At 35.0% G+C, this 15,361-nt stretch overlaps 1 protein-coding gene across 2 annotated transcripts in view; it reads left to right on the plus strand.

Annotated features, from left to right (window-relative positions):
- The first annotated feature begins 440 nt into the window (after window positions 1-440).
- Window positions 441-15,361, plus strand: part of LOC126750684 (potassium voltage-gated channel subfamily H member 6) — a 232,324-nt gene continuing 217,403 nt past the window's right edge. For both annotated transcript variants that reach the window (XM_050460366.1, XM_050460381.1), the window contains exon 1: window positions 441-1,101. In XM_050460366.1, coding sequence (XP_050316323.1) covers window positions 1,026-1,101 — 76 coding nt within the window. In that variant the 5' untranslated portion in view covers window positions 441-1,025. The remainder of the gene's footprint in view (window positions 1,102-15,361) is intronic.

Genomic DNA, 15,361 nt, shown 5'->3' on the forward strand with positions numbered 1-15,361 from the left:
GATTTAAGGACCAGATCTTTTACTAGGTCTGGTAGACCAGTTATAAAGCCTCGAAGGTTTAATAATTAAGATTATATTATTGTTTAAATTGTTAGGCCCTGGCAAATACATGGTTTGTTAACAAAAATATTTATTTTCTCAACAATAATAAGCAATTTTTGACTTTGACACATCAGAGGCTTGACGGTCCGTGCAATCTCGAGGCGTTAGTTTCGCTGTCTTACCGCCATCTATGTATATGTCGAGGAGTAGAAATGTTTTCTCTATCGCTCAAGCTTCCAAAGCTCTGGAATATAATTTAGTAATTCTGGAACGCGTCCTCTTTTTCCCCGTTTTCCCGATTTCCATCGCCATGACAACGGGCGGCGCGACAATTGCCTGCTGGCCCCCCACTCCGACGGTGGCGGCGGCGCGCGGGCGGCTACGGGCGGCACATTTTCGGTCGCGGCGGCGGCTAAAGTCAGAAAAACCGCCACGACGCATCGCGACGACGTCCGCGGCGACAACGATCATCATTCGTCGCAAACGCGATATTCTGTTGTTTTCGTTTTTTGTTATATTCGCCCCCCCCCCACCATACACACACCGACTGTGATATATGTTTTTTTTTTTAATAAATTTATTATTTTTCCTTAAAGTTTCCGAAGGTGCGTACGGGTAAATCTATTTTCGCCCGCGGTGAATATATAAATATAGTAACCTTTAAAATGCAAGCAATCGCCCGTTTTTAATATTAATAGAACAGTATATTATACATATAATTTAGAAAATAACGCAATAAACGTATGTAAATGCCTTAAAGATTTTGCCTTATATTCGATTTAGTGATTCGTTTGCCGCTTTTTACAATACAAGGGCCTCCACACCGCCCCCACCACCCAAAGAACAATTTTACAATATACGGGTATAACGGAGATAATCAAAACAATAACATCGATTTTTTTAAATACGCTTTTTATATCAATTGTTGCAACGAATTTTATAGTGACCTTAGAGTGGATATGAGGTGAAGAAATCGACGAACAATGCCTGTTAGAAGGGGAATGGTTGCACCCAGGACCACCCTAATCGAAACTATTATCAGGAAATTTGATACTGACAGTAAGTAATGTAATACAAATAATGCACATGATTAACCTTAAAATGTTAAAAAAGGCGTATTATGTGTATGACATAAATAAATTAATAAAAAGTATGTCATCGACTATTAGGACAATACCTCCTAAGTGTGAGTCAAGCATTTGTACAGGAAAGTTAAAAATCTTTATAAAATTAATTTTGATATATTAGCTGTGTACCTAATAAAAGCAAATATTGTATCTCATTTTTTTTTTTGAAGCTACCAGGTATTGCTATATAAAACGTCGTAATGATTAGAGTCAAAGAAAAAATTAGAGTCATTAAATATATGTGGGGTATTTCGAACGGTTTATAGACCATATTCAACCAATTTATTGTACTCATGTTACCTTGTTACAGTTTATTTTCGTCAGATACATAAAGAATAAGAAAATAAAATGAATCTAAAATGTTAGCGAAAGCATAGCTCGATTATAAAACTTTAAGAGGCAATTTCTAAGTTATTTTGGTGCTAAAATTAATAAAATAAACAGTTATCATTTCAGTATTAATTCTATTTTTGATATCAATAATTTTCAACCCTTATGATGAAACTCAAATTATTAATCAAAACTTTAATTTTTTTTTAATTGTTTTGATTTAACTAATGTCAGAAGTCATATCCTAGCCAATAAGATCCCAGCTCATTCTCCCATATCCCTACTAAAACCATTTCTGGCGCGAAAATCTTTGACCTCTAGGAGTCTTGAAGAACAAGCCTTTGAAGAAGGTTGTTTCTTGGTATTTTTGCCGATTTTACTCCAATGAAAAGTTGAAAACTCACCTTTTGGGTATTTTAGTTTGTGGATACTAAATGCCATACTGCAATAGTGCAGGATTATAAGTGGTGTAGTTAAATCCCAACTTTTTCAAGGTTCTTTGTTTAAGTGTCCAGTTTTGTGTTCCCGAGAAAAGGCCAATTCCATTGGTAAGTCTTAATATTTTGATTTGGCATCTTGGTTTCTGATAATCTACATATTACACATGTAATTTTATATAAGTAGACTCACGCATACCGTTAAGTTTAACTGTCAATGCTTATATCTACTTACTCTATTGGCGATTCCTCAATCTGGGTATTCTTCCACTTTCAGGCTTTTTCTTTTATCCCCCCCCGTATGGTCTTTATCCACGATTATAAGAGGTAGAAATCTCCACTCATCTACTCCAATAACGTCCATAACATCTACATTGACATTCACTGTTAAACCGATCCACCCAGGTCCCCCACCGCAATCATGCAGCCCTTTTGGAGCCAGGTTTGATTAATGTTTGTGACGTTTAGTGAACCATGCAGTCAGTAAAACAACCTAACCAGTAAACCAAAGTCCTGTCAACATTGATTAGCTTTACTGTAGTATATTAGATTAAATACTAACCTCAAAATTACATTGTTACCACTCTGATCATTAGATTTTACTACCACACCATTGTTTTGAATAGTTTCATAATAACTAGGTACATATTAGTTATTTTATTGAAATAGACCGTATAGATCTTGTAAACTGGATAAATAGGCCTATTTCGAAAGTACCCATGCAAACTTTTAGCCCCAAACAACATAATACAAAATTTTAGTTTTGATATAAACACTATATATAGGAAGGGCAACATAACTTGTTCTTAGAATAATAAGTTTGATTATTAATTTTTCTTTTAATATAGATTCACTTAAAACTGTCTATTCTTCCTTGTGAGATTTTATTTCAGGTTTATAGGTAGGTATAGTGCTTTTAGTAATTTCCTGTTTTCTTGGTCATCGGGATTTTCTTATCCATCTGGGATAAAACAGGTGGCGCTTATATTTTATTCATGTCTTGTTGAATCCACGCCACTCTACCAAAGTGGTTAGTGCTAGTCGGCTTCCCTTTGAGAGGATCCCCTGAGCTGTCTCTATAGCCTATAGTAAGTCTCCCTCCTTCCATTGGTTCCCTGGTACCCACTTCCTAACCCTCACTCCCCATATCTTTACTCTCCTTTTTCCTTCCTGTTATTCTCCATCCCTCCATTCAAATTTCATTTAATCCAAGTATAATTAAAGCAATATTAAAGTAATAAATTTTTATTGATTAATTATATTGATTAATTCTTTAATTATTAATTCTCTATTTATTTTTTTCATTTAACAACCTCTTGGAAGTTTGTTGCTTTGTTTATAAGGACACGTATCCATAATACTCGCAATAATATAAATGAAGAGTAACGCAAATTTAAATAAGCGTTTTGTAAATTACCTTCCACCAATAAAATGCTCAATTTAATTTCAATAGTAGTAGTTAGAAAATCATTTAGGAAATGTTGCAAATATTGTCTCTATACAGGGTATTTCGGTAAGAAAGGAAAATATTTTGGGAACATGTTCAGAAGGTCAAATTAACCCATATGCTTTAATCCGATTCTCAACCGTTTCTGAAATAATCGGTTCTGAAGTTTTTTTGCAAGATTTTTTATTTTAAAAGCAACAAAAACAAATACTAGTAAAAAAACAAAATTCCACTAATTTAAAATGTTTTCGAAAATACCCCACCGACTTCAAGGCAAGGTGCAGCACGTTTGTTAAGTGCTCGTGTTGCACGTTTAATTGCTTGCAGATTGTACTTAATAATATTTGAAAAATTTAAAATTTGATTGTGGAGTCCTTTTACGGTTTCGTACACTAGAACTTTCATCCACCCCCAGAGGCAATAATCCAGTGGATTTAAGTCTAAATTCGGAGTTGAATAATTAGCGAAACATCACCCGTATTAAATGGTCTTCCAAAAGCGTAAATATCATTCTCCAGTAACGCTCATCTAATACAAAAAAAAAAACAAACAACTGGTCGTTCAGCATTCTCCTATTGAGGTCCTATTGAACGGCCACCTAGATCTCCAGACCTAACACCTCTTGATTTCTTTTTGTAGGGGCACCTAAACTCGGCGCTTCCAATGTCGTTACACTATTTCGTCATTACAGCAGAATTATCTGACGTCGGTTATTCTATTCATGTTAATTCTTGTAAGGCCAGATTTAAAATTCTTTTTGAGCAAGAAGTCCAAGATGTTTTTACTTTATAAAGGTAATGAAAACATCTTTCTTTAATAATACTGTAACGAAATTCGGGAACACACTTTTATTGTCAACGTCAAAAGCACTAACCTAACTCGCCTTGACTGTCGTTTAATTGTTTCCAAGGTAAAAAGTGACTAAACAATTAAAAACTGAATGAATTGTCATGAAGCGCGTCCTTTTTAAAACCCGATGGAACAGTTTCGAAATATTTAGAATTATTTTCATTGTTTTTGCCGAAAGAGACCAATAATTTTAGGAGAATACTGACAGTCAAAGCAAGCAAGTATAAAAATTCTAGAAAATTAGAACTACAGGGATTTACAATAACATAACCTAAATAACCTAAATTGGGGCCAAAATGGGGCTCTCGAACAAGATGAACTACTTAAAAACTAAACAATATAGATGAAAATAATAAACCAAACGTAAGTAGAACTCTAAAGAAACCCTACGAATTAACTTTAACTACAGAATACTAATAAAATTGTACAAAAACTAGCAGAATAATTAACGTATTTACATTTTCATAATACTGCTCCCCTCTCAAGTTTGATCGTCCCGATCAAACATGGGACCACCTGAGCCATGATAGGGCGCTAGCCGGACGATGTTTACAATTTTCATCTTCGCTGTCGGATGTTGCTGAATACGGTACACCACGTCGTTGATTCTGGTGACCACATTGAATGGACCTTCCCAATCCTTCTGGAGCTTTGGTGACTTGCCCTTCATCCTCCGTGGATTGTATAACCAGACTTTATCCCTAGGATTAAAACCGGTAGAATTTGCCTTTATGTCATAACGTGATTTTATTCTGTTACTTTCTAGATGAAGTTTATCCCGTGCTTGTTCGTGAACAATTTGTAAACGCTCTTGTAAATGGTCGACGTACTCCTCAAGGGTTTCAGACTTATGGGGTCTTCCAGTAATAATGTCCAAAGGTAAACGAAGTTCATCACAACTTTTGCCGGGCTTTTTCCAGTTGACTTGTGGATAGAAGAACGATATGCCAATAGGAATGGTTGTATACAGGTATCCCAGTCGGTTTGCTTAGAGTTTACCACCATCCTCAAATAGGTTTCAAATGTGCGGTTAAATCTTTCAACCATTCCATCAGACTGAGGGTGTAGTGGGGTTGTACGGGTCTTATTGATTCCCAGCAACTGGCATACTTGTTGGAATATTTGTGACTCAAAGTACCTTCCTTGGTCTCAATGTATCTCACTGGGTACACCAAATCGACAAATCCAGTTCTGGAACAGCACTTCAGCTACTGTCGTTGCTTCTTGGTTTGGAATCGGATAAACCTCGGGCCACTTACTAAAGTAATTCATAGCAACAAGAGCATATCGGTTTCCGGAGCTACTAGTAGGAAAGGGTCCTGCTACGTCTATGGCAATTCGTTCAAAGGGTGCACCAACAAGATACTGCGACATCTTTCCTCTTGTCCGGATTCTTGGGCCCTTGCTTGACGAACACTGCTCACACTGTCGGCACCAGCGTTCAACATCTTGATGACTGTTCAGCCAGTAAAACCGTTCTCTCACTTTTGCCAAGGTCTTACTAACTCCAAAATGTCCTCCGCCGACACCGTCATGAAAAGCTTCAAGAACTTCCGGAATCCGTTTTCGAGGAAGGACTGTCAGATATGTCTTTTCTTTTCTATTTACGCTCTCCCAGACTCTTTTTAACAATCCATCTTTTATAACCAATGAATTCCATTGAGACCAATAAGCTTTAAGTTCTGGAGATTTGTCAGAAATGTCTTTCCATTCTGGTTTTGAAATTTCTCGAGATTTCAGTTCGTAAATAAGACCAAATGCTGGGTCATCACACTGATCTTGGATTAAACTAGCTACATCCCACTCTTTAGAACTGTGAAGGCCAATACGATTACAAGTAAATATCTCTGGATGCTGTTTTGATTCCTTTTTAAAACAATGTTGACATGTTTCAATACAGGGTCTTCTTGATAAAGCATCGGCATTTTGGTGATATGCGCCTTTCCTATGTTCTATTGTAAAGTCATACTCTTGTAATCGTTGAAGCCACCTTGCTATTTGTCCTTTGGGGTTTTTAAACTGAAACAGCCATTTCAACGAAGCATGGTCGGTTCTAAGGACAAATCGTTGACCATACAAATATTTATGGAAATGTTCAATAGCTTTTACTGCTGCCAATAGCTCTCGTCTGGTGACACAATAGTTTCTTTCTGGTTTTGATAACGTTTTACTGAAGTAAGCTCACCATCTTCATATTTTTGTGATAGAACGGCCCCAATTCCAACATTACTCGCATCGGTATCCAAAATAAAAATTTGTCCAGGAATCGGATATGTTAAAATTGGAGATGTGACTAGTGCTCTTTTTAACCGTTGAAATGCTTCTTCACAGTCTGTTGACCAACCAAATACCATTTTGTCCTCCGTGAGCTTATGTAGAGGCTTTGCAAGATTAGCGAAATTTCTTACAAATCTTCTGTAATAGGTACAAAGGCCCAGAAAGCTTCTTAGCTGGTGTTTGTCAGTGGGTTGTGGCCATTTTTCGATTGCCTCTACTTTATCTGGATCAGTCTTGACACCTTTTTCAGATATTACATGGCCAAGGTATCGAACTTATTTTTGAAATAAGCAACATTTTTTAGGACTTGGCCTCTCGCAGTTTAACAAATACCTCTTGAATATTCTTTAAATGATCTTCAAATGTTTTCCCCATGCAGTATGATAACGTCATCTAGATAAACTAAACATGATTCCCAAGTCATTCCGCGTAAAACTGTGTCCATAAGTCTCTCAAAGGTAGCTGGAGCATTGCAGAGTCCAAAGGGCATTACTGTAAACTGCCAAAGTCCTGTTACAGTCGAGAATGCGGTCTTTTCCTTATCTTCTGGGTGCATCTTTACCTGCCAGTATCCACTCTTTAGATCGAGTGTTGAGAACCATTGTGAACCTGATAGCGTGTCCAGGGTGTCGTCAATTCTTGGTAGGGGATATCTGTCTTTCTTGGTAATGTCATTCAGTCGCCGATAGTTTACACAAAATCTAGTGGATCCATCCTTTTTCTTCACTAGAACAACTGGAGATGTCCAAGGACTCTGAGAAGGTTCTAACACTCCTCGTGTCCTCATTTCTTGAAGCATTGAGGAAACTTCTCCTTGTTTAGCTATCGGAATTTTTCGAGGTGCTTGTTTAATCGGAGCATTGTCTCCAGTGTTAATTCGATGCTGCACCAAATCAGTTCTTCCCAGGTCTTTATCGTGCAAGAAAAACATATCTTGATTTTCTTCAAGAATACGTCGCAATTCACTACACTGGTCCATAGTTAAATTGGCAGAAGATTCTTTAAATAGGTTTTGTAAACATACAGGAAAAGGTCTGTTTGAATAACGACTTCTATCAGCATTTTTCATGACTGCCACTACTTCAGAGCATACGCCAATGTTCTCTCCTTGTTCAGGTGTTGATCATATCCTTTTAAATTTACCATTCGAACCAAAACAGTCAATTTCTTCTGCGTAGATAACGTCTTGGCTGGAAAAATTCCTTGACCATATAGTTTGCAGTTTTCCATGGACTCAATCAAAACAGTTTCTCCCTCTTTTCCTCCAGTTGTAGCATTAACCACCACCTCTGAATTTCCTGGTATAGTAACATCCTTGAATAACTTAACGACTCTGGTATTTACTTTATCTTCATATAGGTGGTGCATAAAAATCTCTTCATTTTTCGTCGTCAATATCCGGTTATATACATCCATTTTAAACTGCTGAGCATTCATAACATCTAATCCTAATATGACATCATCCATGATTTCTGCCACTAGTACTGGCTGTTGGAATGTTGTTAAGCCAATTGTAACTGTAGCTTCATACAATCCAAGAATCGGGATCCTTTTTCCATTTGCAGACTCCAGAATTAAATTGGGTGGTGCTGAAAGCCTACAGTGTGCTACGATGTTCGGCTTCACGATAGTATGACTTGATCCTGTATCCACTACCATCTCACATTCACGGCCGCATATTTTTCCCGGTACTACCAAGCTCTCTCCAGGATGTGGCAGTCGGTTTAGTCTTATACGTGGGGCTTGGTAGCACCCAGCCAGCTTGAAGTTGAAGTTTTCCTGGTTCCTTGGATCTCTCAAAGGCTTGGGGCATTGACGTTTAAGGTGCCCCCTCCTCTTTGCAATTCCAGCATTGCAATGGTCTTTTAGGTTTCTTCGCTAATAATGATTCAATCTTCTTTAGACGGTCTTCGAGATCACTTTCCGAAGTTCTGATTTGTCTTATTCGTGTTTGCCTTCTACTTGCTTGAAAAGCTGCCTCATACTCTAGTCTATGGGCCAAAGCTTCTGATATACTTTTGTGATGAGCCATCCTTAGAGCGTGGTTAGTATCTGGATCTCGAACTCCGTCAATAAAACAATTTATAGAAATTTGTTCTCGGAACTCTGTTGGGGCTGAAGGGTAAGCCAGATTTACTAATCGAGCAACATCGGCCTCAAACTGTTGGAGTCCTTCCTCGGGTTGTTGTCTTCTAGATTTCAATTGAACCTGTTGTAGATGGGCTTCACCATATCTCATTTCTAAGGTATGCACCAGTACGTCGAAATTTAGCTGATCCTCAGATGGCACCATTCTTAATATTTCTGTAGCTTCTCCTCTAAGGCTTAGCTTAAGATTGATTGCCTTTTCTTCGTTATCCCAGCGATTTCCCCTAGCAGCGGCCTCAAATTGATTCAAATAGGTACTCCATGCTTCTTTGCCGTCGAATTTTGGTGGCTTTACTTTCATCATTGTTTGCATTCCAGGATCGGGATGAAGAGGAGTCCGTTTTACTTTAATCTCTAGTTCTTGAATCTTTTTTTGTACTTGCCCCAATTCTTCTTCTACCGTTGCTTCGAAGTTAGTCATTAATTGTTTCTGATTCTTCTCCAGATCTTCTTTAAGTTGTAAAACTCGTTCCTCTTGTTTTCTGTCTCGTTCCACCTGCTTCTTTTTAAGATTATCTTTTAAGTTAAGTAAGTCATCTTTCATGGTTCGAATCAGGTCTTCATTTTCCTTTTTCAGGTCAGATTTAATTGTCTTTAGTAAATCTTCCTGTTTCTTGTCTCGCTCTTTTTGTTTACGGTCTCGTTCTTCTTGTTCTACTTTTTGCTCTTCAAACTTCCTTAATAGCAGCTCCATCAATTTCTCGGTCTCCATCTTGGCCTGACTCCTTGTTAAAGGCATCCACTAAAATGAGCTTCCAAATATCCCACTTCTGACACCAATTGTAACGAAATTCGGGAACACACTTTTATTGTCAACGTCAAAAGCACTAACCTAACTCGCCTTGACTGTCGTTTAATTGTTTCCAAGGTAAAAACTGATTAAACAATTAAAAACTAAATGAATTGTCACGAAGCGCGTCCTTTTTAAGACCCGATGGAACAGTTTCGAAATATTTAGAATTATCTTCATTGTTTTTGCCGAAAGAGACCAATAATTTTAGGAGAATACTGACAGTCAAAGCAAGCCAGTATACAAATTCTAGAAAATTAGAACTACAGGGATTTACAATAATATAACCTAAATTGGGGCCAAAATGGGGCTCTCGAGCAACCAAACGTAAGTAGAACCCTAAAAAAAACCCTACGAATCAACTTTAACTACAGACTACTAATAGAATTGTACAAAAACTAGCAGAATAATTAACGTATTTACATTTTCATAATAATAATACAATAACGATTAGCATGAATTTTGACTTTTTATATAATTTTTTTTAACTAGAATTATTTAACACAATTAAAAGCCACATAAAAAAATAATTTAGGAAATGCTCATAACCCTCGATTTTCGTTTTAAAGAAGAAACGTTTTGCTTTTAATTATTAAACTGTATTTTACTAATTAAATCTCTTTTTTTGCCTAATGTACTCACATAGATTTTTTTTTATTTTTAAATGTATTTTCTTTCGGTCTTAATTTTTGAATTTAGCTTAAATTTACTGGGAAGAAAAAATGTATAGAAAATAAAGTAATTCTACTATTTTTAACCTTTGAAAAATCAAACAAGGCATAGAACCCGCTATGCCTTGTGTGCTATAATATTTTTAAATAGTATTAATACAATAGATGCAATCTATACCCTTTTATATTAGGCATATTTTTTTTGTGCAATTTTTATACAGCAAATTCTTTTTTTTTATTAATTTTTTTACACTTTACTTAACATTTTTTAACACACTTCACTTTTTAATTACACACTCAATTTTTATTACGAAGTAAAAATAATATCATATCATGAATTATTTTTCTTCAATATGATAAACAAAATATTTTCTGACAATTAATTGATCATATCATATTACACGTTTAACATGTCTAAAGCTGACAACATAAAAAAAAGTAATATTTGCCAAAAAGTTAGCAGGTCTTGTACAATAAACGACGATATGTCTAAAAATTAACGTCCTATATCCAAGAATTTTAGTACACTTCATATAACGTCTAGTCGATAAAGTTCCAAACAGTTTCCCATATCCAAAAGTACATACGTATCTATGAAAACATAGAAGCTGGTTATTGAGCCATAAAAGCAAAAATAAGGCAACGCTAGAAGGCCGGTCGGTAAAATATTAAAGAGAGCAATCTGGATCTCACTCCCCGTTTCATCACACAGAGCGTACGGGGTGTAAAAGATTAATTATCGCATCGGAGGCCAGCATTTAAACATTTATCGGAATCAGTTGCCAAGGGGTTTTTTTTAAATTTCGGGGAATGATCGAAAGAAGAGTAGATAAAGTCGAAGGAAAACATTCATTTTTTTTTCGGTAAAATTCAGGAAAAACAAGTAAAAAAACAAACTTAATGAAAAAACCCTCGCGTTATTTCTTCGAATCCGAATCTAGATCGCAAAGGTCATTTCAAAATATACTTTGCTCAAACCGAATCGATATTTGGTTATTATGTTTGTTATCAGTATGGTTAGGCTTTATGCGGATTATTTTTTTCTAAATTTAAGTGACAAATTTACGATGTATGGATTAGTCATAGTTTCGTTAACATTTTTTTAATAAAACAGACGTCAGTTTTCTTTTAAATGCTTCATCATCATTCATTACGTAATTTATTGAATCGCATATTTTATCATACCTGCTTCTAGTCACAGTTGAAATGCTATTTCTCCATTCTTCGTCTTTTTGCGAGTGCGATATCCCTGTAATAACTAATTTTTAATTAACATATTTATAAGTAAATTCCCAATAAAACAAAATTTGATAAATTGTTTTAGTTTCTCCCGTTTACAAGCCGCCTTCTAATACTCCAATGTTCATAATTCTGGGACTTTCCTTAATACCTCTATGAAACTGCATTCAAATCTCTGTAATAATTAATTTTTTATTCAAGTTTTTGTAGGTGACATACAATAAAACAAAACTGGAAATTTCTTTTTTGGATTCTCTGGCCTGTAACTCACGTTCTAATGCTCCAATTTCCATAATTTCTGCCTTAAATTTCTAAACAATTCCATGGAATTTCATTTAAATCCCTGTAATAACTAATTATTTGTTGACATTTTTGTAGGTAACTTAGGTAACTGAAAAAATTGTTTTGGGTTCACTAGACTATAACTTGCGTTCTAATGCTCCAATTTCCATGATTTTTGCTTTAAATTAATTCCGTGACTTTCCTTAATATCTCTATAAAATTTCGTTCAAATTCCTATAAAAATTAATTTTTTATTAATATTTTTGTAGATGACGTCCCAATAAAGTAAAACTGGAAAATTGTTTTGTATTGTTTGGCCTATAACTCGCATTCTAATGCTCGAATTTTCATGACTTCTGCGTTAAAGTAATTCTGGATTTTTTCTTAATATCTCTATGGAACTTCATTTAAATCCCTGTATTAACTAATTGTTGTATTAACTTGGTTGATTTTGAATGTCTAACTCGATGGTACTGAGTTGAGCCTCCAATGGAATCTGCCTATCCGTTGCTAAAGCTGGTGCAAACTCCCAATCTTCAAAAATATCGGGATTAAAAGGATGAATTCCCATCTTTTTAAATGAATTTATTGCGTTAGATGGAATAGCGCTCTTCAAAAAGGCTCGATTAAGAAAACTTGCTATTTTATATTGTGTGACTGCCTTTCCTGGGTTTTGACGCAGCCATAATTGGGTTCCTGGTCAAAATAGGTGTGAAGAGGACGAAAGAATCCGACATCTAATGGTTGAACATTGCGCCGGAAAACAAAATACTACAACCCCGTTTTCTTTAGAAAACTGTCTAGAGACAAGGCTTTTATAGCTACTGTGGCCATCTAAAAGTAAAAGAACCTTGTTCTCATTAGATGCTTTTGAACACCTTACAAAGTGCTTTAGCCATTTACAAAAAATTTCAGTGTTCATCCATCCTTTTTCTTGCACAAAAGCTATGCTACCAGCGGGAGCACCATTCATAGGCTCATCATTTATTTTTTGACGAGGACAAAATAAGAGCAGATGGAATATAAGTACCTATGGCATTCAGTGCGCACACTACAGTGACGTGTTGCGCCCACTCTGTACTGCTGAGTGCACCAACTTGCTTGTGTCCTTTTGCAGCGTAAACTTTCTGACATTTCTTTTGGACTGTGGTCAAACCTGAGTCATCCATATTATATATGTTTTCCGGAAGAAAGTTAAACTGCTCTAGAGTATTAGATAGTGCTTGAAAATAGGCTTGAATATTTGGCCTGTTAAAAGCCTGGGCTTTGGCCAATTACGTGCTTTCTGGGCATCGCAAAGATATTCGTGGGTTATGTCTTAAAAATCCCCTAACCCACTTCCAACCTGCCATTTTTGTTTCCCGATTAAAATCATGTTTTATATTATTCCTCTCGACTTCTTCAAATACCATCCCTCGCAAATCTTTAGAAGTTAGTCCAAAAAATCGTTTTTCCATTTCAATAATATGTTCGGCAATCTTCTCTTCGATGGCTTTAGAGAACATTGCTTTTCGTCCTCCCAAATATCCTTTAGAACAGTCCCGCTTAGCCAAACGTCTTCTTAAAGTTGTCTTCGGTACATTGAAGGTTTTGGATGCTAACTTAAAGCCCATATTGCTATTTCTTACATTCTCAATAGCCTGCCGCATGTCGGAGCAATGACGGACCCCTGGTCCATCATAAGACAATTTCAAGGGGTCCATCATAGGCTGTTTAGCACAAATCACATAAAAAAAATAAATAAAAAATTCTTTGCCATAACCTCAATTTTTTCCCGGTAGTTAAAACGAAACAGTTTTCCTAAACAGCAGTGAGAAAAACAGATTCTAGCAAACAATAAAACAAAAGTTATCTAACATTAGGTTAACCTACTTTGTTATATCAGTACTTACCAATTTTAACTTTTCTGTTTATTTTTATAAAATCACTTTATATTTGCACGAGTACATATAAACAACTAAAGAAGAGCTTTAATCAACCTAACCAATGCGACGAAAATGTATTTTGCGCGGTAAATTTAAATATTTAACTAGTGGTCCATAATGGGCAGGGATCCATCATAGGATAGTCATATTTCCCCTATAACTCAGTGTTCCAATTTCCATGATTTTTTCATCAAAATTAATTTTGGGGCTTTATTTAACATCTATATGAAATTTCATTTAAATCCATGTAATAACTAATTTTTTATTCAAATTTTTGTAGGTGACGTTCCAATAAGGCAAAACTGGAAAAAAGTGAAAAAATTGAGTTCTCTGGCATATAACTTGCGTTCTGGTGCTCCTATTTTCATGATTTCTACTTTAAATTAATTTTGGGACATGTGTTTAACATCTCTATAAAATTTCATTTAAGTTTCTATAATAAATATTTTTTTATTAACAATTTTGTAGGTAACTTGCCGATAAAGCAACATTGAAAAATGTGTTTTGGGTTCTCTGACCTATAACTTGCGTTTTAATGCTCCGATTTCCGTGATTTTTACTTTAAATTTATTCTCGGACTTTTGTTAACATCTTTATGAAATTTCATTTAAATCCCTGTAATGACTAATTTTTTACTCTTACTTTTATTTTCAAGAAAATTCATTATTGCTATCAGGTCATAAAAACTCCTGCGTAAGAATGCGTTGAATTTAATTTATTTATATAAAATTGCTTTATATCGAATCAAATAAGCCACAAAGTAAAACACGCGAGCATAAATTTAAATCCCTTCAAAAGCCATTTAACGAATTGTTTGATTATTAAAACGCAAACCTTTAATTTGAAATAGTTACAATTAAATTTTCAACAATTATTTTTGAAACATTCAACCTTCTCTTACAAACATGTTTCCTCAAAATGTGAACACTTTGATCCAAACTAATTATCAACAGTTTACCACCATTTCTAGACAATCCATTATTATTCTTAGTAACGCTTAATAAAATAAATACCAATTTACGAGAACAGAATAAAATAAATATTAACTGCCGTTCATAAAAACACTGCAGGTTAAATGAGAGCGATTTATTTATTTTCTTAAATGATTTACGATTAATGTAAAATGTTCGGGAAATTAATTACTTTGAGATTTTCATGACAACCTGAGAAGTACACGTAAGTGTTTTCATCGGTAAGCACTTCTCATAGTAATTAATGTAAAAACAAAATGTGTGTTTTTTTTTAAAGATAAGAAGGTATTCCTTCGTTTTTCTTGACTGTTTTGCCTCGAAAAATCCACTTTTAGTTCATAAACCGTAAACCTCTTTAAATATTTAAAAACCGAAAATGTAGCCAAGAACTTCCGATTTCCTCTTAAATCCTTTTTAACCCCCTTCTATTCCCGACTACGGGTCCGCAAACACGAAATTTAAGGGTTTAATAGGTCAACTTTTTAAGCAATATCTGAAAGTTTAATTAAGCAATTTTACGTCTTCCTTTTTCTTTTATAAAAATTCAGGGGGTGAGAGACCGAAGAAGTTTATTGTTCGTTAAAAATCCGAGAAGAAATTTTTAATTAAAGTTTTTTTTGTATTTGTTTTAGACACGGTAATAAAAACCAATAAAAGTGAAAGTGGTCTTTTTATATTAGCAATATATACAAACGGTGAAATAAAATAAAAATAAAACCTTGACTTATAAATGAAATAGTAAAATATTTAAAGGCGAGTTATAGGCCAAAGAACCTAAAAAAATTTTGCTTTATTTGGTCAAAAATCACCTACAAATTTTACTACA

Source organism: Anthonomus grandis, chromosome 2 (genome assembly GCF_022605725.1).
Source record: "Anthonomus grandis grandis chromosome 2, icAntGran1.3, whole genome shotgun sequence".
Taxonomy (NCBI): Eukaryota; Metazoa; Arthropoda; class Insecta; order Coleoptera; family Curculionidae; genus Anthonomus; species Anthonomus grandis.